This window comes from Corvus kubaryi, unplaced genomic scaffold (genome assembly GCF_017639235.1).
Source record: "Corvus kubaryi isolate FWS band 111438036 unplaced genomic scaffold, C.kubaryi_AGA036_p1.0 37396, whole genome shotgun sequence".
Classification (NCBI taxonomy): Eukaryota; Metazoa; Chordata; class Aves; order Passeriformes; family Corvidae; genus Corvus; species Corvus kubaryi.
In genome coordinates, this window is record NW_024581135.1 from 4,477,235 (window position 1) to 4,502,868 (window position 25,634).

The 25,634-nt window shown below is 37.9% G+C and overlaps 1 protein-coding gene across 1 annotated transcript in view; it reads left to right on the plus strand.

Moving 5' to 3' along the window:
- Positions 1 to 25,634, plus strand: part of LRP1B (LDL receptor related protein 1B) — a 639,031-nt gene that overhangs the window by 244,348 nt on the left and 369,049 nt on the right. Inside the window, exon 2 of the mRNA XM_042040771.1 lies at positions 18,827 to 18,964. Within this exon, the coding sequence (XP_041896705.1) occupies positions 18,827 to 18,964 (138 nt within the window). The remainder of the gene's footprint in view (positions 1 to 18,826; positions 18,965 to 25,634) is intronic.

Here is a 25,634-nt window from a genome sequence, read left to right on the forward strand (position 1 = left end):
ATACTTGGCTGAATTGGAGACACTTACACGAATCAAAAGTGATAATCCATTTCTGTAACATGTGGTGCACTCTTGCATTCCAGGATGAACATGATCAAACTTTGCCATGCTTGAAGGATGTCTGAGATTGCCCTGACTTCCCAGCATCACCACTCTGCTGGATTTTGCTCCTACCAATTTCCTGTAAAAAACAGAAGGCACAGTGCCTGTAAAATGCACAGGGGAGGGAGAAGGGGTTTAGTCACCTCCAGTTTTCTATTGGGAAACTCTTAGAAGACACAATGAGAATTGAGGTATTTGACTGCCAGCTCTGTGAGTGCACACACGTGACTGTGCTCTGGCTTTCAAACAGGCTGTGATCGGAAGAAATGCCCTTCCTTAAAAAGAACAGAGACAGAGAGAACAGAAAAATTTCTTTTTAAGTAATTTTCAAAACTTGGAAGAAAAAAAATGCTCTTTTTTTCACAAGGTAGTTTTTCCAAATTCAGCACAGGCATAACATCAATTTCTCCTCATTGAAAACTAGTTTTCATTTCACTGAGTTGTAACATGTTCGTGGGGGGCCAGGAGCTGGAGTTGTCTGTCAAGGCTGGAATAACTCTTGGAGCATCACTTGTTCTTGGTCTAAAATTTGCCTACCTGATAACAGCACCTGCTCCTGTGTCAGAAGTGATAGGAGGTAGAAGGCTCCAAGCCCTTATGAAAATTGATTATTTGTTTTCTTAAGTTCATTTGAGGCTGTATTTAAAAACAAACAAACAAAAACCCCCGAACAAACAAAAAAACCCTCCAAACTTTATTAAAAGAGGATGATTTCCTGCAAGTGACAGTAAATATGGTTATGAACCAGGAAAGACTTGCAGTGTCAATAAACCAGAGCCAAAGGATGAATTAAGCAATAACAACCACATCTCTTTCTATGAGTATTTATTTGTCTGTGGCATGTGTCCAGCACAAACCAGATGGTATCTGGAATGCCAAACAATTTAAGCTACAGGTTGAAGGAGTCTCAGCTTGCCCAATAAAAACAAAGCAAAACAAAATTATTGTATTTACTGATCTTACCAAGGTGTCCTAGAGCTGCAGTAATGAGCAGTGAAGGCACTTTGGGTGTCGTGTCACAAACATGAACTGGTTGAAGGCAGAGAGTTACGTTGGTATGTTTGGAGTTACGAGATTTTGTTGGAATATATGGACTTTGGTGAACAGAAGCTGCTGAATTTTTTAGTAGTTCCTGTGCATGGGAAATACCAGTTTTGATTAAACGTTATTGAGAGAATTATGAAATCAGAAAGCATGGAATGATCCAGTGACTATTCATCAAAGATGTGGATAATTCAAGTTCATGTGTTTGTTCAGCTCCAGTTGAGATAGCTCAATTAGATTACAGCATTCTGTGGACAGTGTTCACAAAAAAACCCCAAAAAACCAAACTTCTTCCTGTTATATTTCTACTTGGAAATAAAAACGTATAGTAAAACAGCTAATGAATATTAGCAACAGAAAACCTGGGAAAATTCTCAGTATAAAAGGACAAGTTAAAAAAGTCATACAACTCTATAAATGACAAAAGGGGTCATTCCAAAGTGTGCCTGCATTTAGTTACAAAAATCTCCTTTGCTTTTACTGAGCTCTGTTGGGAAATCTGCTTTTCTAGAAGATGAGGGAAGGATGGTAAAATGCAGAGTCTCCCCAGATTTGCTGTGGCACAGGGACTAAGAGAAGCTGATGAAAACAAAGATGCAAAAGTGTTCAAAAAAAATGAAATCTTAGCAGTAAATAGAGTTTTAGAAGTGAGATGAAATAGGTCTGAAGGAAAAAAAAAAGGACTATTAATAGTGTGTGGTTGGTGGACTAAGAAGACTGAGCCACCATTGTGAATACACATCAAGAGGAAAATTGTATTTCGTTAACATTTAGATTTCTTTCTTCAGATATAAAAGGACATTAATTGTATAATTCACAGTTCATGTTCAGAAAAGGAAGAGATTTGCTCTGAATTAAAAGTCATGCTATGAAACAGCCGGGCAGGAGCGAAATTGGCAGTTCTGCACAATAGGCCAAGCATGAATTCCATTATCCCCATGGCACGGAAAGCAAAGCTCGCTGTACACTGCCCAAACCTGTGTAAAAGTCAAAGTGTGGAACAGGAAGGAGGATGTTCAGTACAGCAATTAGTTATCAAGTAACAGAATCCCCCAAAAAAGGAGCCCAGTGATGAATAAAACTCTGTGCCTGTCTTAAAACCCACTTGTTAAACTGGTTCAAATCCTGGCAGTGGGTGTACAGAGTTCCAATAATCTGATAAACTGAATTTGAAGATGTAAAACTTAAACTTTGAATAATTTGTTGAGAACAAAGGATTTTTGGGAACTCAGAATGTCTCAGACTTCATGTAGCTTAAAAAGAGGTTTCTGTTTTGAGGCACTTAAGTCTAGGACTTTTTTTTTTCTCAGAAACAATGGCAGTTTTTCTAAAAGCTCAACTGGGAACTAAAGAAGTTCACTTAGACCTCTGACTGAAAATCTTTCAGGTAATAGCTGGTTGTGTCTCAACACCAGTAAATACACCAGGAAACAATGTGAGTACTGACAGGGTTTTGGAGCTTTTATGGGGCTCTACAAATCTCCCTCTTGTTTATCTTCCAACATATAAAGGTGCCTTCATGGAAGTGAATAAATGATCCTTTTATCTATTTGTAGACATACAAATGCATTCATTGAATATATAGATATGTCAGACCTTATTTTTTCAACTCATTTAAATTAGGAAAGAAGCTATTTTCCTACTCATCAATCAAAGCCTTTCAGCAAGCACTGTAGGTCTTAAAAAAAAAAAAAAAAGGCACAAAAATGTTATAGCAGATGTAGATCTTGAGGGGGTTGGCTTTGTTTTTTTTGGTTTTTTTTTCCCATTTCTTGAATGTGTCTGTTGCCTAATTTCTTGTCTCTTGGTGGCACCTACCCACAGCAGGAGGGTTGGAACTAGATGATCTTTTTCCAACCCAAAACATTCTGTGATTTATCTCTGTCTCTGATCCTGGGTTATGCTTCCAATATTTCTTTGTCTATGCAGATATGTTTTACTAATACCATTTTTCATTTTATTTTCTCCTTGGTATCCATACTGACTGATGGATCTGTAGCTGCTCTGCAGGCAGTGTGAGGGGGAGAAACTTTGTGAACTAATATTCACATGAGCCGCTGCCTGGAGCAAGGAGACTCACAACTGTTGTTTTATGAAAGTAAATGGGAAAATCTTTTCTCTTTAACTGCTAAATAAAGGCCTTGAAATTCATTTGAATACTGGCTGGTAGGCTGGGACAGTTACTCGTTATTGTTCCTCTGATAAGAGAGTTTTATCTTGAAGCAAATCTGAGACAAGCAAAGTTGAGGAATAAGATTCCAAGGAACAGATCTGAAAACTAGGCAGTATATTTGCTAGGAAAAATGGGGCCAATTCTTTTATATTGTGATCTCAACTTCAATAGCTTTCTTTTAATGTATAAAATAAATGCACCAGGGTAAAGCCAGTGACTGTCAGGCAAAGGCAGGTGAATAGCAGAAAGTGAGTCAGGACTAAAGAAGTGCTTAAAAGTGGAATTTTTTTTGAATAAAAACTCAAGAAACAAAGACCACCAGGAGGCAGATATAACAAAAATGGGAGAAAGGTCCCCTAGACAGCATATGGAATATATATATATATGTGTGTATGTGTGTGTGTGTATATATATAAATTTTTTTTTTCCATAAAAGTATCCACGGGACAATAGCGGAGAGAAAGGGAAACATCACCTTTCAAATATTTGTTGTAGTTAAGAGGTCCCGAGACAGAGACCATTCTTCATGGTGTAGACTTCTCCTTTTTAATCATTTCTAGCATGGGGAAAAGGAAAAAGCTTCTGTGAGAAAGGGCAGGAATAAAAGATACATTTAAAATACTTCCCTCTACTCCATTGTTTACTCATACTCTTTATAATTGAGGTAGGTCAAAGATCAGGCAAAAAAAAAAAAAGAAATTGCCTACATTATTTTAAAACTGAAACAAATTTCAATGGCATAAGAATGAAACATCACTTTTGAACCAGCAAAACGGGGATAAAAAGTTATCCCAACTACTGATCTTCTTAGAAGGACATCAGAGAAACCTCAGACAAAATGGGCTACTTGACCATCACTAAATGGACAGTAAAACCAACACAATTGATTTTGGTGTCTGTTTTTAGTCAGAGGACAAATGTAAGTTTCACATTGTTCTGACATTTTTCCTTTTTTTAAGGAAGACTAACAAGGTAAAAATGGATATTTAGGCACAACACTGCATCCCTACAGGCTTTGCTCTTGAAAATTCTGTATTTTCACAGAGCAAACCACTGCAGGGTGCTGGTGTAGCAAACGGAGAGGTCTCAAAAAGGAGGCTGTGGTGATGTACCTACCTCCATCATCTTCAGTCAAACACAGAAGGAAAGTACAAACTCTTCATCTATTCCAACCTTCTTAACCTGCGATTCAGGTCTTTTCCCAGGAAATAAGAAACAATATTCAGTTTTCTCTTAGAGCAATAAGAGCCAGCATTGCTGTAGATACAGCCCTCAAAGTCCAGGCTGATCCCAGCTGAAGGTAAAGATGAAGGGAAACTATTTATCTTGAAGTTAGTTTGTGGCAGCTGAGTTCTCATCTCTTCCATGATGCTCCTGTGTGTTGTGCAAACACCTCCCTTTCCAACTCTGTCAGGTGCTTCTGCAGAGCAGTGCTGTGAACTCAAAATGAATTTTACTCACCGAGTTCAGGAGACTTTTCCAGTCTTAGTATGGAGCTTAGTTTTCCAAATTTCATCTAGTTTCACTCCACATGCCTTGCTTGCTCTGGATCTACACCCAGAACTTTTTGAATGTGCAAGAGGTAATGAAAAGATAGAAAATTAAATATTTGCAAAATATTTTTAAAGCAGAATATCTGTGGACACCACTGGCTGCTTTATTTAGGAAAGAAATAGACAACATTTATCTGTGAGAAGCTGAATGTTAAAAAAATGTGAATGTGTGGTAACTAAAATCACCTCCTGCTCTTGTGGGAGCTGCTTAAGGTTAATAGGAGTTGAGAATGGATGAAAACTAAGCAGGGCTAAGAACAGGAACACAGTTATGTTACTTTTTAGGTTTTAACCCGGAAATATACAGCACAAAGGCAAACTATGGAGATTAATAGGATAACGTTGTCAATATAGCAGGCTCTAAACTGAATCCTCTAAATATATGTGTCCTAAAAGTCCTTAGGAATGTATTCAGGTAAAATATGAATATTACAGTCTTTATTTTCTGAGCTGCTTTCATCAGAATGAAGTGACTTTTGTGCTTTACCAAATGCCAGAGCACAGCACATAGGTTCACTAACCACAAAAGGAATTTCTTGAAACTACATTCAAGTAAATGAACTACTTCTCCTAGAACCTGTCTGTAAAGGGTGTAAATAATTCTGACAGCACTCAGACTCACCCATGTGTCTTCTGTAGGTATCAAATACAGACTTTCTGTCATTATTTAATCAACCATTGTAGACTTCAAAAAAAAAAAAACCACCAAATCCCACCAGTACCCCAACAGTATGTGTTATGCACTGTCAGTTTCTTGGAAAATTTCTGCTTTCTATTTCAAGTGAACAATAAATGTCCCTACTCTAAAGATACCTAAATTGCAGCACTTATTCCCAGCTGCAGTGAGCCTATCCATTTTTTTAGGCACTGCTGATTCTCAGGAAGAATTACTGAATACTGAGTCACTGATAATACTTTGTGTCTTAAATTTTTTGTAGGCTTTTTTTTTATACATAAAATAGAAAAAGAATCAGTTTGATATCATCAGTGTCATCCCTGTCCTGGAAGGGGAGGACTCATTATAAAGTTGGAATTGAAAATACCACATTCATACCAGAAATTTCCATACCAGCATGGTCCAGGTCTGTTTGCTACAGGAAAATCAGTGGGAAGGATTCTATTTCTCTATTCAACACTTACATATTCAACAAAAATATAAATAATTGTATTTTTTAATCATCCTGAAATTACAAAGACAATGGTATGCTTTTTCTGTCTAAATCTGAAAACACTTTTTTTTTTTTTTTACAGATCTATATAAGAACTTTAGAATATTTGCTAAATATAAGCCCAGGATTAATTTTTTTTTTTTTTCCCCCCATATTGAACTTTACCTGTTGAGTCACAGTGTGTTAGCACAAGACAGTAAAAAAAAAAATAGTTTTAGGCAGAAACTCCACTTTTATTTTGACAAAGTAGCGTGTTCTAAGGTTTTGGAATATTATATATGAAACCAGCATAATGTATATCTTCTTTATAAACTATTTTGACACTTTCTTGGGTTTGATATTTGAAAACATTACAACTATTCACCTGGACACAGTTTTAAATCTCATCTCCTGACAGTTAAAGCCCAATATTGGAGGAAATAGTCTTAACAGCAATCATCAGTCCAGCTCAGTACACTCTGCTGCAATTATCTGGAAATCTTTCCACCACTAGTCCTATTGGGAAAGAGAGGAAATACTTTGCAATAACTGTTTCTATGCCTGCTAAAAACCGGAATCATATCCTCATTTCTATCTTCAACACACTAATTTTACCTAATAATTAGTGTATTACCATAAACTTCTAGTACAGATACATGAAAACTTTCTAAAAATAGTGTACTTGTACCTTGTGTTTGTTCTATGTCCATTTGACTTGCTAAAGTTTTTACCATTTTATACAGATTTATATGGAAGAGGTCTGATTTTATTTCATCATTTCATAACAAGTTTTCTTGGGTTTTTGGTTTTGTTTTGTTTTTTTCAAGCTGATTAAGTTATACACAGGATTTCAAAAAGAACTTGGATATATTTAAATATAGTTTTATATAAATCAAAAGGGTATTTTCTCATCTTGGAGTATAGTTTTTAAAGGTTGTTCCATGACACACAGCTCTCTGCTAGACCTTGATGAGTATCACTAAAGGCTCAATTTCTTGGTAAACACTCTCTGAAGGTCCCCATGATGGAAATGATTCCCCTAGTCAGAAATGCTGGATTTTGTGGCTTAACAGCACTATTTTATTGAGGACAGAAGAGGAGAGTCAGAAGATTGGGATCATAGAATCGCTTTTTGGTATTCTAAGTTGTAGAAAAAATGCTGCCAGATATGGTAAAAGATGAAAAGCTGAATGTGGTTTTGGTTATTGTCTTCCAGCATTTTGGGTGTTTTCATTCATTTCCCTCTGTCTCTACCAAAGTCCCCAAACTTCTGGACTTCCTTTACTCTTGGATCCTCTGAAGTGTTCAGCTCTTCTAGGACATGGTGGAAAGCTTAAAATACTCTATGAGCAGTGAAAATGGAAACGCCCAGCTCTGAGACACTGTGCTGTTGGTGATGAGGGAGAAAATGTCTCTGTGCCTCTCCCTGGTGAGCAGAACTCAGCAGGCAAATAATACTTTTAACCCCAATGTATTCCCTCTGTATTTCACAGGCAATTACTTCTTCAGACAGGCCAGACTTAATGTCTCTGTCCCCTTCACTTGGTGAGGATTCTGCTGCAAGCCAGGCACGGGGTCCTGCAAATTCCAGCAGTCTGGACTATTCTATTAGTCATGAAATACCAATTTTTGCTTCAAACGTTATCATACAGAATTAAACCAAAAATTACATTTTAAAGCATTTTAAATGACATTTGAGCACTCCAGCTCTCTGCAATTTGCACCTGCTGAGAGCTCCAGGAGCTGTGGGCAGGTGGGCACGGATCACGTCTCGAGGTGCTCGTGCTCAGTCTGGCCTTGAGTTCAGCAAAATCTTGTTTCAGAGGGAATGCAGCTGAATGAGCTGGAAGTTTCCCATGACTTTCATTAGCACTTGTCCGATAATGGGGGAAGATCTGCCTTGAAAGGGCTAAAATACGCTGTGGTTGTGTCTGACACGGGCTCTTTGTCTGCTTCCACTGTGCTGTTATCAGGAGGCACTTTGGGTTTTGTGTAGGGAAACTGATAGAGCCAGGACTGAATCATGGTAAATAACACCTCTTCAGAATTATTCTAAGAGTACAAAAATGAGCAGGGAAGGCTGTTTAATTTTCTAGCTGGTAAACACGTGAAACTAATTTTCTCTCTGAATTGTAGTACTATACCACTACAAAGCCTTTTAGAAGTCTCTAAGAACTATTAATTTAACGCTTCCTGTAAGCAATACAGGATTCTTCTACCAGTTGTTCTAATTTTGTGCCCATCTGAGGTTTTGTTCACCTATTTTCGTCACTTAGGAAGGGAAGACACATAGATGTTGTGAGAGGGAAGCTTTACTGTGATATACACACCAACATATGTTATTTTCCATTCCAAATGAAAGAAATTCCAGGTTAGTTTATAATTATGGACCAATGCTCAATCAAATAGGACCCTCAGTGTCTACACAACGCAAAGCCCTGTAATTTTTATCTTTTTGACACACTGTAAACTCCAACAAACCTGATTAAATCTTTTATAGTGTTACATTTTGTACTTAGAGCAATTAAAATTGGTTCTCATCCTTTCAGTGCATGACTTAAGAAAAAACACGTTAAACACTTGTTTTAATTAGACATAATTTATATGTCTGTGTACAAAATAAAAATGAATAAGTTTATGCTTGCAAACTGCCTTGCTCGGTTTAAAAATGCATGAGAACTATTTTTAAGTTTCTGTGTTAAAATTGAATTAAACATATAAGATAAACCTTAATAAGTAATACAGATTTACTTTTTTTTTTTCAAAAAAGCTCAAATATTTAGACAGTGTTGGCCTTCAAAGCTATGTTTTCATGTGATTATAGAAGACAGCATTTTAGTGGTAAATTTTTACCCCAAAATCATAAATAAAACATGCATGTTGATACTAACATCATCTGCTGGAAAGTCTCACTGTATTGCAAATGACATGACAACTTCATGTTTTGCTGTTTAAAGTGAGGAGTTAAAGTATCAATGTATGTTTTAGTCCTTTCTTGTTTTTAAAACTGTCTTAGGTTATAAATCTCATCCAATCCTGTGGAATTTCATGTTATTTGGGGCTTGAGAACTGATTCTGTGTTTGAATTCCAGATGTGCTGACGCAAATAGGAGCTTGGTAAATTCTTTCTCAGTTCACAGACGTTTCTGAGGTTGTGTGGAAGTGCATAAGTGTTCGTAAGATGAAGGCCTTGGGTTTCCATCAGGGTTTCCAGAGCTTCTAACTGCTATGATCCAGTAAAAATTTCTTTATATCCCCTTATTTTAATACAGTTTCTGAGTCTAATGAAGAGCTGAGCTGGAACATGATGGAATGGCCTATATAGAGATGGAAGATGTGTAAATATGGTCACACACACTTTTACAATGTCAAAGAGACCTGGAGTGCTGCAGAGCTTGGGGGCCGTGTGGTTGTTGCATCCAGCTGTTCTATTGCACAATTATGCTGCTTTATAAAAACATTCACAAGCACTTTTCCAGTGACATTCGTACACTCTGGCTATGTAAACATCTATAACAGGAGCGTTGATGTGTTACAATATTGCTGGTATTGGGTACTTTAATTGTTTAGGTAATTAACACTTGTTTAGTTCACCTCCTGCCATTTTCTCAGAGTGAGACCCCAGTAGCAGCCACGTCTGTGCCACACAGAGTGACATCGAGTCATTACAGCAGTTGACACAAGGCAGCCCTGAGATGCGTGACACTAATTAAATCAAAATCTCCAAATTAAAAATAGGTTCCTTGTAACTAATGAGGAGTGACCATCTACATGAGACAATATTCATTTTTTACTTCATTGATCGTAAATTACTGCTGTAGAGTGTTGTAGTAAATCACAAAAAAAATCCATTTGCAAAGCTTTTTTGTCCCTGCAAGTACAAAGAATATTCATTATTTTCACTTCCTGAGAGCAAACTTTTTTTTTTTCCCCTCTTCATTGACAAATGTTTGTGAAGCCATTCTCCAAAAATAACCAGGGAATATAAAGTATACTTATAAAAATAAATAAATAAATAATATATATAAATATATAAATATACAAATATATAAATATATAAGTATATAAATAAATATACAAATATATAAATGTATAAATATATAAATACATAAATATATAAGTATATAAATATATAAATATAAAGCAGTGACTTTGCTTATGTTGGTACATACAAGGACCTCCCTTTATATTCTGATACATCCTAAATGCAAGAGCTTGATAAAAGTGTGGATCAGGGTTTTTTTTTATTTTTAGGGACTATGGCAAAGAGCACAAATTCTCTCATCTCTTTGGGAAGTTTTACTGCTCAAGCTGAAGCTGTTGTCATTAAACAAGCATATAAAAATAGGAAAAGTCTTTGATGCATAAATGTATTTTGTTGGACAGTTGTGATGGAAGGTTATAATGGTGAGATTTGTTTTATTGTTGTTTTTAATCGAAAAAGCTACTGCCACACTGAGCTTTGGAAGACAAGACAGAGATTGGATTTTTATGAAAAATTCATGCCAGACGTTTTCTCTTGGAGGTTCTTCATTCTCTCTTCCAAGAACCAACCTGTTTTCTCTACAGATAAATATCTTAATCAGTGTTTTCTGACTGCAAAGAGCTTGAGGGTGTTTTTGATAGCTTGTGTGAGATGATGCTTTATATTCCATACTACTTCATATTTCAAGGCTATATATTTCCATTTATGGAACTTTAGAATGAAAATTTTAAGGTGAAAGGATGAAATTTAGCATGTTTAAGCAATATCAGAGGTCTAAAAACTATGCAAGACATGTTCTAATATTTATATTCACAATTCCAGGGTAATTTTGAATGGGGAATGGGAAAGGTGAAGTACCATATTAAGATGATAGTAGGTCATATGTGCATATGAAGCAGTAGAGAGAAGAGGAGATTTTGATTTGAGAAAAATGGTAAAAATTAGAATATTTACCTTGACTTCAGTAAAGGCTGGACTTTTATAAACTGTTCTGTAGGAATGAAAATGTCTTTTCTGCATAAAGATGCAACCCTGCTGACTACATCAGTAGACATCCTGACTTCATCAAATCTATGAATGTTTAATTTTCCTGACATCAGAAAAATATGCAAGCACAAACATATTTCTCTTTTGGTCTTTAGGTCCTTGTCAGTTCCTCTATAAAGTAAAGTTAGGTGTTTGTGTTGCCCTCACTGCTAAACTTCATTTTCATTCTGGTACAGTGTGGCAGTCTTTGAGCGCTATATATTTATTGATTTATTTATTATATTTATCTTCTGACACAGAGAGAAAGAATATTGGAGCTCCCTAGGCTACCTCAGTCTCAGTTCTTCTCCACTTCTCTTTGCCATCACTTGTTCTTTGCTTTTTCTGACACCAGACAGGTTACAGACACCCTGCAGGACAGTGGGGGTGAGGTAAGGTTTGGTGGTTTGCTGTTCCCCTTGTGGTCGTGGATTTCACTGATCACCCCTAATGTTGTTTCAAGGAAAAAAAAAAAAAAAGAAAAATCACTTAGCCATTGTATTTAATCCAGAAGTGGTTACATTTAGAGCTGTTCAGTGAGAAATTACTCCACTTTTGTAGAACTGTTACATTAGATGGAGGTTGGCTGAGGAGGGGATCTTTTCCCCCTTTGCTAGGTGAATTTTCTAGTTTGAGATAATTTAGGGATGCAAAATGTCCAACTTCATTTAGGAATATAGATGGACTTCGCTGTTAATGAGCTGATTTTACTGTTATCAGTCTGAATACCTGCATGGCTTTTATAGCTTTAGTGGCAACATTAAGCTAGGTTGAAAACCACACTTAATTCATGTCCTGATTCTGGTGGCTGCTCTTGGCCTGACCACCCCAAGAGCTGTGTTCTGGCTCCAGCCCCCTCCCAGCCTGCGCCTGCCCAAAGGGATTTTTGGATAATGATTCAGCGCTGAGCTGTTTTAGAAATATTTCCTCCACCTCTTTTTTCCTCTTCATCAGCCTTTGTGCAACCTTCAGCACAGCTTTTCCCCTGTCTCCACTGCCATCAGCTCCATTACAGGAGAAAGGATGAGTCCTGTGGCTCCATTAATTATTTACACCTGCGCAGTGAAGATGAGCAAGTGTCTGACACGCAGAAAGCAGCGAGCAGGAAACAGAGCCAGAGGGGAAGTGTCTGCTGGAGAGCCATCTCAAACGGAGCTCCTGACAGAGCCCTTATCTGGCACTGTGCAAACAGGGTTCATGGTTTGAAACTAAGTATTTAAAACGTTGAATTGCTGTGTACTATTAGCTTTAGGCTGGCTTGCTGTTTGCTTTTGTGTGCTGTGTACAAATCCACACAGAGGGAAAGGGGAGTGTAGAGCATCATAAAGCCAATACCCCTGTGCTGTGTGCTGCACCTGTGAGTTCACTTGTGCACAGCACTGGTGCTAAGAGTGTCACGGGAGTACAGGAATGGGAGTTTTGTGAGCCACTGTGAGCCTTGTTAGCTTTACAGCCAGATAACCTCTTGAACTGTTTTGCCTGCTGTAATGCACAGAACGGGGAGCCGTCCTTTGGAACTGAATTTTAATGTGGATATTTTGTTTTTCTTTTTTTTTTTTTTTTTTTTAAATTATGTGTTTTTTACTGACCAAATTATATATCACAGAATCATTTAGGTTTGAAAAGCCTGCTAAGATTATTGAGTCCAGCACTACTGTGTTCACCACTAACCCATGTCCCCAGGTGTTGTATCTACCATGTCTTTTGAAGATCTCCTGGGATGGTGACCCCACAACTTCCCTGGGCAGCCTGTTCCAGTGCCTGATCACTCCTTTGAGGCAGAAATTTTTCCCAGTATCCAATCTAAACCTTCCCTGATGCAACTTGAGGCCATTTCCTATTGCCCTATCACTTTGGAGAAGGGACAGACTCCATCTGGCTGTACTCTCCTGCCAGGGAGTTGCAGAGAGTTGGAAGGTCCCTCCTGAGCCTCCTTTTCCCCAGGCTGAGCCCTCCCAGCTCTGTCAGCTGCTCCTCATGGGACTTGTGCTCCAGACCCATCCCCAGCTCTGTTCCCTTCCCTCAAAGTCTGTCTTGTCCTGAGGGGCACAAAACTGAGCACAGGATTCAAGATGAGGCCTCAGCTGATCAATGCAAGTTCTTGATTGGATTTGGGAATCTTTGGCTTGGATAGCTGTTTTTCTCCTCCCTGTGCAGAGCAGAAGGAGCTGTTGACATGCCCCACGTCAAGAGCAAGCGCAGGGATGAGACACTTGTCACCAGGCGCGTGAGGGCCGTGAGTCAGCACAGATGACTGCTTGTCAGACCCTCATGACTCAAAGGATCTTTAGATTTTTGAACCTTTTCATTTTCTGTTCCGTTTCTGTTTGTTTCAGTGGTGGTTTCTACAGTCTTAAGTCCTCTCTTGGAGTCATAAGCCATGACTTCTGTGTGCTGTAGCTGTATTTGCTCATTTGCCAACTCACAAAGCCACTGGATGCCACTGGTTTTATTCTCTCTTGTGAAGTGTTATCTTGGAGACAAAATGCTGTGTCTGTGAGGACAGAGTTTTCACTTACTGTGCTGTTACAAACAGCACAAAACTTCTACTTTCCTCTTCTTTTCAGTTATCTACACCCTACTGTAAATGTTTATTATTCTCCTTCTTACATGGGCAGCTGAATACCTGATTTAATTAAAGGTGACTTCAAATTTATATTAATTATCAGTCTACATAGTTAAATCAAGCATATGGATAAAAGCAACTATGGATAAGGGATTACTTATGCTACATAAATCCTTACTAAATATGAAATTCTTTCTTTGCAGATATATAAGATAGCACAGAGTAATGATTTTAAGTAATTTCCATGCATTTATCTCAGTGTTTGAAAGTTTTGGAATGAGAAATGTGCCTCTAGTCTGGGTAAAAATTGTCTTTATAAAGCAGTTATAATACCATGAGATACCCTGTGTGTTTAGTTTACACATTAACTCATAACTACAGAAACCAATACATAGAATTCAGCCTCTTGTGAGAGTTCAAATATCGAATTTAAAAAAAAACAAACCCAAAGCCCAATACAAAACCATCTAATTTTCCCATGAAAGCAACTTCTTCATTAAGGTACAGTATGTCTTGTCTTGGCAGGGTCAGAGACATTACTTCAAGATGTTGTGACTATAAGTTTTATAAAAGATAATCACTTTTGAAATCCCTTGTTATAGATAATGAACTGGGCAGAAAATAAATTTAAAACCCCAACTGTGAGAAGGCTCCTCACAATTAAAATTACATCAGATATTTTATGTTACTTTGGCTGCATGTGGCAGGTTGTTTCTTGTTGCCAAGAGCGGTATTAAAGAATAAAGTTTTAAAATCAGTTCTGCAGCCTTAAATATCATATTCCATATTCTGAGTCCACGGTAGAAATGGGGTACCAGCAGTGCTTTAAAGGAAAGTTAACAGAAAAATCTTCACAATCTTATATGTGATTTTGACAAGCCACATACTCTATTGTACCATAATGTTTTTATTTAAACACCTGTTTATCCAGTGAGATTCCAAAATTTGTGTCAATTTCTCTTCTTTAAAATAAAATTGAATTCAAAAGCCATGGAATAAGGTTTTGTTCAGGATAACTGCTCACTGTGGAGGAGATTCACTCCAAAAAGACACTTAGGAGAGCAGGAAGGATCTTCAAGTCACTGATGTACAACACTACCAGGAATTTTGAAGATGTCCCGGAGTTTCGTACAATTGGTTCTTAGGGCTGAGGACAGCCCAGGATTAGAGCTGCTCAAAAAATGCTGGTCTTGAAGTAAATTGGAAGCAGTGATGTAAAAGGATGTAGCACATTTGGCTGCCTTGTCTCTTGCTTAAAATTCTAACTACTTGCCTAAGTTGTTCAAAGAAAAAGCACTTTGTAAAAACTTAGTTGAGAAAGACACAGGTGAAAAAATAAACACAGAAGGAGCAGCTTTGATGCTCTTTTTGGTAACAGTTGTCAAATAGGAGCATCAGTAATTGAGTTTCCAGTAAATGGGTGTGTATGTTTTACTGTTAATATAATAACTTCCTGTGAACCTTGAATTTGTGTTGTGCAAGTATATCTGCATTTGGAAATACCCTCCATTCATAGTTTGTAAACCTCATAAACTCTGTATGTAAAGTTGTACCTTAATTTACCTTAGCTTGGAGAGATTGCTTCTCTAAGAGAATGTTTCCTTCAGAAGAAGGAAATGTGCATCATGAAATAATGTTCATTCATAATTTTTGCTAACTAACACTAGTATATTGCTTTTGATAATGACAATAGTGGAAATAACCAGTTTGTAGATTCTTGGTTACATTCTCCAGTTTGAAATTTAGTAGAGCAGGAGCCTGAGGTGAGGCAGGCAGAGTTTTCATTAAGCACAGATTCACAGATGCCATGTGAATGGTGAAATGTCTCTGCCTTTAATACTTTCTCACAGTGCTTCTTTAGTGTGAACCCAGAGGTCATGATTGATTCCTCCCCTTGTCTCCTGCTGGGGGACATCACAAGGAGTCTCTTACCTCTTCCCAACCCTTCTGACCTAAGGGCACCTTCGCTGGAGGGCCTGGAGCTGGATTCCCTGTGAACTGCACGGGGATTGCAAAAACACTGTCCAGTTTCCTTCCAGTGTGTGTGACTCAGTGTGGCCAAATCAGAAATGGCTTTCCCAGGTGATCCGACAGCCAAAGAAATCTGGATCCCAAATGAATCTCTCTCCTGTTTCCAGCCTGTCTGCCCCTGGGCACAGGCTGTTCTCTGGAGATTCAGGGAAAGCAGCAGTAATCTGTCCACCTGGCCATGGAATGTGCCCAGCCTTGGTACCCTCACCAATCCTGATCCCCACCCACTACCCCTAGGGAAGTGCCTAGTGCCCAGCCACCCTCCCCTAGGGCTGGGACAGCCCTGCCTGCAGCTCCCCCGTGGCCCTGGCTCGGCTTCTGCAGCTCAGCTCTTTTCCTGTTCCTCAGCCATCTGTTCTGAGACAATTACTCACAGAGACAGTTGGATATTCTGCTGCCTGAGCTGACTCTCTCGAGCTGCTCACATCCTCTTTGCCCTCCAAGCAGCATCCCAGGATGAATGTTTGGAACATCGGGATGTTGTATTACCATAATTGCAGCCAGTAATTTTGACTATTTTTCACCAACTGGCAAGGCTAGGAATTATGATATCTTTTGAAGGGAAGAAAAGACACCATCCATCTTTTATATTCTTAGCATTCTTGCACAGATGTAAAATACACTGAGATTATTTTGAAGAAGAACACTTTTAAATTCCTTTTTCCGAAGTTCACTTGATAACACTGCCAGAAGTGGCTGTCTGTTAAAGGGAGAGTGAAGAGGAGTAAACAAGATAAAAAGCTACTCTTCTTTATTTGCATTAGACATTTCAGAAAGTGCAGCAGCTGGGAAGGATTCAGTGGGAGAAGCAAGTGCTACTTCAAAGGCGTCACAACATGCAGCTTGATTTGGTGTTTTTTTTTTTTTTTTTTAGTTTTTTCAATAGAGGTGGTAGAAATTGTGGGCCTTGGAACCCACTGTCTTCTTCCACTGGTGTTGATAGTTGAGGCTTATTATCATTTAGAGTTGTTTTGTAGACAGAATAAGTCACAAAGCTTCTATAAAACAGGACTTTTTGGGACTGAAGCTCATCTTCATGATTAAGTCAAGTTGCCTTCCAAAACATCATGCTTGTAACAAGCCAAAGTACAAATGACTTTATCTTAATCGCATGGATAAGGGAATGATTTCCAATCTTCTGCTTTCACAAGTGGTGCACAAAATTTCTCTCAAAAACAAAGCAATTCGAGTAATACTTTCTGGAGTGTTTTTCAGTGTCCCATCCTATGTTCCCAAACAAAGAAATCTAATTAGCAAGCTCAATCTTGTACTAAGATTTTGAGTTAGAGAATATGCTTAGAATTGCAGGATGCTTATGTCCTGAAGGAATCTTGTATTTTAAAAGCAAGTTGGCACATAGACAGGAGCATATCAGACACTGAACATTGGGCTGCTTTATTTCTGTTCTTCCTTGAAAGGTCTGCAGAGTCAAACTTGTCCTGGAGGAGTGCCTGGCACTGCCAGGGGCTGTAGGCACTGTAGGGAACTTCACGTGCTTGGGGTGCTTCATGGTATGAAAAGTCCTACCTTCAGGTCACAAAAAGAGGAGTAAAATGCCCCAAACCCAAACTTTCTGATTCTCTGTTCCCTGTTACCATAGTCTTCAAATTCTAACATCTAGGATCAATGTTGATCAACTTTCAATGTTCCGTTGTTACTTTCTTTTTATATTTTTACTGGAAAATACAAGGAATTTGTTTTCTTTGTGAAGTGTTTTAATCCCTTCACATTTGATTCTCCTGTATTTAACCAAGAGCATGATGAGAATAGTTTGTGTTTCACCCTGGGAGCACACAAATCGTTTGAGACAGGGTACATTCATCCCCATAAGCATTACCTTTTCACCCCTAGAGCCAGCATGCTATAGGGGTTAATCAGGAATTCCTCAAGGATGTCATTGGTGTCCCCTCTATGGATGCAAGGTGTGGAGCTGGGAGGTCAGAGGAGGGAGCAGGGCAGTACATCCCACTTTTCTGCCCCACTGATAGGGGCTCCTGCTTTGCTTGGGGATGCCCTGTGCTGGTGGGAGTTTTCTAATTGGCACAAATTTTGTGTTAGGATTTTTACTTAATGGTCTGTGCTTAGAGGTATCACCATTACAGAAGTCGTAGATTCCCCTGGAATGGTTTGTCCTGCTGACTCCAAGAGACAAGATCTGACAAAGCTGGGATTTTCCAGCTTACTAGGGAGCTTTCAGCTGCCAGAGGTTTCTGTCCTTCCTCTTGGAGTTTGTGCCTCGAGGGAGGTGAAAGCATCTTACACTTGAGCACTGTGCATCCAAGGATAGATTTCCCTTAAGGACTCTTATAAGCTGCCAGAGTTCAGCACAGACCCAAGGTTCCAACACAAGAAATCAAGGCGGTTCAAGTTGTTTTCCTAAAAAATTTCCACCCCTTTGGTCTCTGTGTAGCTAATGATATACAATGTATAAATTACGGTTCAACATTAAAATGAGCTGAACCCTTCAGACTTCCAAATGTTCTTTGCAGTGTTAAAAGTCTCAAAGCCTTTTTAATGTGAAATTACAGGGGGAATTTTATCAGTCAGAACCCTTTCTAAGGGATAAACAAAAGAGACTCTCAAAAGTCCCTAAACTTCCTCAAAACTCCCTGAACCAAACACTTCAGGAAAAGGGGACTGAGATAAGTGATTACAGCTGGGGTGGTATCCCAAAGGGAGCAATCACAGCATCCTTATCCTCCCCCTTCCATCCTGGACTGTGCAGTTTCTGAGGCAGTCTCCTGGGCTGGAGAAACAGTTTCTCTGATCTAATGCAGCCACAAATATGTGACATTTATATGTATTTTCATAAATATCTACAATTATCTGCACAGCATAACAGTGGAAGTAAATACAGATACCTATTACTCTTGATGTGACTCTTGATAGGATATTCACAGGACAATTGAAAATCTTATGATGCTTTTTAGTGTCTGCAAAGCTTATTTCAGCAACTGTAAAACACCTGTATTTCAGGAAATAGTCCTCTGAGCCATTGTTTTCCATGTAATTGCACTAATCATTTCTTGATGACTTTAATTCTCATAAATGCAGTGATGACAATGCCCTAAAATCTGCAAAGTAGACTAATACACAGAGTGTTGCCCTTAGCTTTAAAAAGGAAACAAAGTGCAGAACTTTCTTTGCCTTGTTGTGGATGAAAAAATATGTGTAAGAAGTTTTCCATCTGTTCTTTAGGTCCTGAGGAAGCAGATTTCAAGTGCAGCCCGAATTTCATCAGCTGCATTGGCACCAACAAATGCATCCACTTGTCCCAGCTCTGCAATGGGGTCTACGACTGCTCCGATGGGTACGACGAAGGAGTTCATTGCAGGGGTGAGTGAAAATTGCTTTAACCTCAAATCTTCCACTGTATTTTCTGTTTTGAGTTCAAAGAGAACCAGAATTTACTCCTTGGGAATGCACATAGGTACATATGTGTGTGTATATATGTAAAACAACAGAAAGCGAGCTGATAGAAGCATATTTTAGTATGTGTTTCAAGTTAATTTTAGAAAGTATTTTGTGTGAACAAAAATCAAGTAAAAAATAAGCCCCCAGAGACTTTCAGAGTTTTCCTTTATGAGTTACTAGGCTTATATGATGGAAACTCTTAAATGAAAAGAAGGATGAGGAAACTCTTCAGTGAGAAAAACTTGGGCACATACTGTTTGCCAGGATGTGTTTTTTTCCTTATAACTTCTGTTAAAAAAAAATAAAAACCAAAAAACAAAAAACAAACAAAACAAAAAAAGAAAGAAAGAAAACCACTGAAAAATGTGTCAAATTTGTTATGAGCATTATTTTGCATAGAGGACTTCGTTTCAGGAGGATTTTATACAAATAATCTACTGTTTAATAGAGTAGTCACCAAATTCTGACAATGAGAAATCTTAAATAGAAGTTGGTGAAGGTCAATTATTTAATATCTCAGCTCTAGTACTCAGATGGCTGATTGAGGTCTGCCTTGGGGATAGTCATAGGGCCAAATCTTGGGTGCCTTGAGTCAGTTATTTTTAATCAGTAGATTTCCAGATGAATGATTCATGCTCAACAGATCTCATGTTCCAAACCAGAAATTCAGAGACGGGTCCTGGGACTTCCACTGCAATCCAATATGACAATATACAATGAAGGATACAATTAATGGTAGAGTTCAGAAAGTTAAATTAGAATTTAAAATTTCATGTGGATGTATTTTCAGAGCTGTCAGAGTAAAATCTGAGACCACGCCAAAAATAAGCCACATGAAAAAAAAAGAAAAAGAAAAAAATGCCATCTGGAATTAATCATTATAATACTGCTGACTTCACAAAACTACAAATAGTTATTTTTATATAACCAAATGAGGATACTGGCTGTTATAAAAGACATGAAAATTCTTATTCACAGTGATAGGAATCATTTCTTTTCTTGAAGGCTCAACTGTTTTATAGTCCTTGTTCAATGAGCATTATACAAAATCCAAATTTGTGTCAGCATATTGGTTTTAGCACTGGGCCCAGCATCCAAAAAAGCCCCAGAAGTCAAACTGGCCAAAGCACTATTTGGCCTATACTGAAACTTTCTGAAGTTGCAGGTGAGTGTTCTTGGGAGAACAGTATTGATTCATTAAGTTCTGTTTAAATGTATATTCTGCAATTTTCCACGTTTTTCTGTAAATTATTCTGGATGAAATGACAGAGGATTAAAAACTTCCAGTGCTGAATAATTATCATAACTGTCGTATATTTTTATTGTATATCAAGTCTTTAAATGACAAGATTAATGGAAGCAGAAAATACATATATATAGATTAAAAGTAAAATCCTATGTTAGTGGAAATGAAATATTTTTGCTTTTCATATGTAGCATTGTGTGCATGTGTCCTGGACTTTGGAATGTGATAGCACATGAAATACCCAATCTTTATTCATATCCTTTTAATTTATGCTCAAATACACCTTGTGAGATTCATATTGATTCCCACTCTTTTCTTTATTATCATACATGAATATGAAAACTGCCCAGTGGAAAAATTAATGTCTGCTTTAATAAATCACCATAAAATTTGGTAAAACATTCTAAACAAACATTTTTTCTAGACCACACAGAACACCTACATAATGAAGTCTCACAGTACCTTCTCATCTAGTAAATTGATTTTTGTGGCAATTGCATATTTTTACTTGCTATTGAGGGCAGTACTTGAAATTATCACTGGACATATTTCTGTCAACAGAGCCAAAGAGTATAGAAAACCATAATTTTATATGATGATCCTGTAGTTTGTTGCAAACAACTGCCACTAAAGTGTCACTATGCTACATTCCTATGCATGAAATATTTGGTATTAATGCTTTATAGTTGTAATTACTGTCTCTCTCTATATATATGTATCTATATATCAGAAAAATGTTTTGGTAACCTTTGAGTCATTCTTTACTTTCTGAGTCTTGAACATGCAAGTCATATGTTGAACTCATTTATGTGGCCAAAAGTTGCAAAGTTACCTCAGAAATCCAGCCAAATCATTAGCTTTTTCTTTCTATCACTCACAAGAGTGGCATTATGGCATTATCAATTCTGCTCTAATTAACAGTGTTCATGGGAAAGTTGTGATCGAGGAAGGCAACAGCACTTTTCAATATTCAGTTGCAAACAGCCCAGTTGGTCACAGAGCTATGGTAAAATAATCTATTGCTGGGAACACTGATAGGGCTGTGTAAATAAGTCACAGTCCAAGCACCAGGAAAATAAGTTATGGTATGAAATATGGGGGTGTCACAAGGGCAAAGCCCATTTCAGTGCACAGGTAACTCCAAAGGGGTGAAACCTTAAGAACTGATGGAGTGTAAGTATCCAGTAAGTGGAAGTATTCTAATTTCTTTCTCTAAATTTAACATTCTCACGTTAATTCATTATTAACGATCTTTTAGAGATGTATTCAGGCCTGCACCTTTCCCTGGCAAGGGGAAATGCAGTCGTATCTCCAGTGTGAAATGGTAATGTATGGGGAATTTCAAGGAAATAGTAGTAAATACAGTGACACTCCTGTATTATCATCTTTTATTTCAGGCACATATGCATTTTTGCTGGTGAATGTAATGCATAAATTCAGGGGAGGTTGTGGTAATATGAAATAAAGAATGTTTTATTGTGTATGGTTGTTTCACATTATGTGTTCCAATGTCCTTCAGAGGAGAAAGGGGTGCGTAATTCACTGGATTTGAACCTCAGAGCATATAATGGTGATAAGACATCTGTATTTGGTCCTTTTGGATTCCTCTTCATTTTTTGACTAATTGAGGAATGAATGCTTTAGAGGGGCTGACGAAGCAAGGAATCAAAAATAGGTATTAATCCTTCCTATAAAGCTTTTACTGGGGCTGTTCAGCTTTCTGATAACTCCAATAATTCCACCACGATCCAGCCCTGCTGAATGGGGGAGTTCATGCCCATCAGCTCCTGGGAGAGTTGATAAGGCTGAGATAAAAATTACCAGTGCCAAAACTAGAGCCAGGCTCGAGTAGTTCTAGTAGAAGACTGCTCCAGATCTGCTCTTAGCAATTAAGCTTCTTTCTTTGACACACTTCTTGAGGCTTCTTTTGAGAGCCAGGCCTTCATTTCAGCTGCATTTGCAGCCACTTTTACAGCTCAGCCGAGCGATCAGGTGAGAACTCTCCTGCCCTAGGGGAGCTGCCAAATTATTGCAAACTGAGCTATTTAGCTCCAAGTCTTTCCTTCACAGGGTTCATCCCAGTATGGGGCTGGGGTTGGCTCTGGCTCTGGCTTTGGTCAGTTAAAGCTGGGGTTGTGTGGCTGCAGCTTTTCCCAGTCTGATTTTGAGGTATTTTGAAGATTAAAATGCCTCTTCTTATTTTTTTTTTCCCCCCTGAAAGTTTTAGGAATGGTTCAGGCACATATCCATCATGGGTTAGTTGGACTTACCTGGCCTTGAGTATGTAAAGCATTAGATATAATTATTAAGATAATTTCTAGAAAATTAAACTCACATTCCCATGAATCTCAGTAAAGGTTTTTTTATAGGGTGTAGAGGTGAGCTGTACAGTTTTATAAATCAGTGCTTTATATATATGTATATGGCAAAAAATTGAATGTGGTGTGCCAAAATTGGGGTTTAGTCTGCCTCTGAGTTAGAGCTACAGGAAACTGAAACTTGTACAGAATATGGAGATCTCCTTTTTTAATTAACTAACTTTAGTTATTATTTAGTAGCTCCTGGAATATCTGTGCTAAAATTTGAGATATTCCAGCCAGAAAATGCTAGAAGAATACTGCAAAAAATATCAGTGCAAATAGAATCCTTCTATGTCTTCAGATTTTTGGATCTTTATTAGCTGTGATCTGAACCATAATCTCCAAAGTCTCTAATCAATAAAATATTCAAAGGCAAACTCTGGATCATTTACTATTAAAGAGCTGCAGAACACACATTGAGAAATTTTGGCCAAAAGTTGTTCTGTTTTAGCAACCTACAATCAGAGTATTATTTTTCTGTTTAGGCTTTTTGAATGAATTGTCATTATAAGTTGAAGATAAATGCTGCTATTACTGAATCATGTTTTCTTCTGGTCTTTCTACAGCTGGAACACTGGGAAATTTTAAATAGTGTTTTCCAGAGGGGAAAATACAAATTTCAGAATTTTAAGGAAAATTCAGACCTTTTAAGAATGAGGCAAAGTTATAAAACTGAAAGATATGGACCTACATTTAGACTCTAATCTTGCTTTTTTGCTTTCTAATGAAAGGTGAAACAAGGTAACAAAAACCCCTAAAAAGAGTTATAAATGTTCCTCCATTTTCTCATGAGACTTCTTCTGGAAGTAATGCACACCTGCAAGAGAATTCCCTGTGAACTCATTTGATTTATTCTGACAAGCTTTAAATCACTCATCCTTTAAGGCTGTGATGTACAAAGTGTCACATGAGGTTGCTGAATCTGTGAACCCCCTGGAAATCTCCCAGAGCTCCTGATGTACCAGTGGGGCTGCTGAAACCATCCTGTAACATTTGGAATGATTCCCACTGCAACCACTCTGCATTCTGCATCAAGGTTTTCACTTGGGTTATGAGGTAGAGAAGAGAACAAAGTGTGGACATTACAATAAAACAATCAGGTGTTTTTGCTTTGGAACAGAGCTGCTAGGAAAGAGCTCTTTTTGTCTGGGTGAAGGCTGAATTTACATTGTTTGGTATTACGATATCTCCTCATTTCACCATCCAAACATCCAATTTCTTGTATATTACTCTCTTTGCTATCTTTTTGCCTTAATAGTGCATGATGTGGCTCTTTGAAATTAGTCAAGGTCATTTAGTCTATTCTACTGTGAAGACAAAGAACTCATAGGCTTGGTGATTTAATAACTTTCCATCACAAAATCCTTTTGCAGCAAAGCAAATTAGAGGAGGCTGGTTGGGGAATGAGCAGTGGAAGACATTTGAGTGATGTGATTTCATCCTGTGTTGATGGGCTGCTGCTGAAGAGGTTTTTTAGGCTAGAACTCACAAATGAACGCTGTTGTGAAGGCATCAGCACTGTCTCTGTGGCAAATTAAGTGTAGGATTTAAATGTTTGGCCACATAAGATGATAATATGTGATAGCAGATCATTAACTGGTTCATGGTTTGTAGAGAGTGTTGTGATCTTGTCCATTGAAGGAGCAATGCATGTTGGGTCTGCTCCCAGTCAGTATTTCCATTTCAGTTGCAGTATCCATCTTCCTGAGAGAAAATGCTGGATACTGTTCCTTACTGGCAAAATCAAGTGTTGGTCGGGTCTGGCCTCCCCGAATACAAATTTTGGTCAGGTTTTTAGCATACAAGTTTAAATACACACTCTTTCTTCAGGTCACAGAAACCATTCTTGCAATAGCAAATGCAGTGTTGGATGGTTAACCCATGGAGTTCTTCGTAATCAGAGAGAGGGGTGAAGATTATAACTCAAATATTTGAGGAGTTCTGTGATGCTGTTGCCCAATAAAATGCACAAAGTGTAGCAGAGATGTTAATCTGTCGTACTTGAGACAAGATGATGGTAGTTGGGAGGGCCAGTCAGTGGTAGTTAGCTGGTTCATGTACAGGGCTGCAGAAACCTGAGGAAAGCAGTACACGTCAGTGACAGAGGGGATAGGATGGAATGATCTGAGAAATCTTCAGATTTTACATCCCAGGGATTTAGGTTAAATGCTATTTAGTTGTCTGCTGTTGTTGTTGCCTGCTGTTACTGTTTTGAAGCTGCCCTCTGCTGAGAAAACAAACATTTAAATTCGTATTATGAGCATGTCCTTTTCAGTTTTACTCAATCCACTTTCTGTGGATTAATGTGTAGAGTTACCTGTTAATTTTTCCCTGTTAATAAACTAATAAGCTAATAAAACTCCTTAGGGAGTTTATCTTATGTAAGAAATGCAACAAGCTTTTTGTATGAATAAATCACAAAGGATTTTTATGAAGATAAATACTCTGGGCATAATCTCTCTATCAGGAATTCCTGATATATTCACATGGCAAAAACCCTGACTCTCCTAAACTCAGCCTGCAAGCAGGAATTGTAACTGCTGCCTGGCTGCCATTAGTCCAATCACAGAGTAAATCTTAACTGCATTTTCAATATACAGGCATCAGAAACAGTTTTCACCCAGGAGAGACTGGGGCCTGACACCAAATGCTTGTGAAGCACTGGTAACCTTGAGGCATAGGGAGAACGACAGCACAGGGTCTGTCTTCAGCTATCACCACCAATATTTGGGAAGATGAGATAGCATAGACATCTTAAAATCTTATTTAGAAGGAATAATGGGTTTTTTTCAGTTTCCTTTTGGCCATTTTTTATCTCTTTATTTTTTTCCTTCCAGGATATACAGAAGCTATTACATTTAGACCTATGGTGTGAGAATTTAATTACTATTTCTTGCATTAACTAATAGTAAAATTATATCCACTGAAGAAAAATACATCTGAGGCATCTGCCCATCAATAAAACATGTCATTAAATTTTCACGTC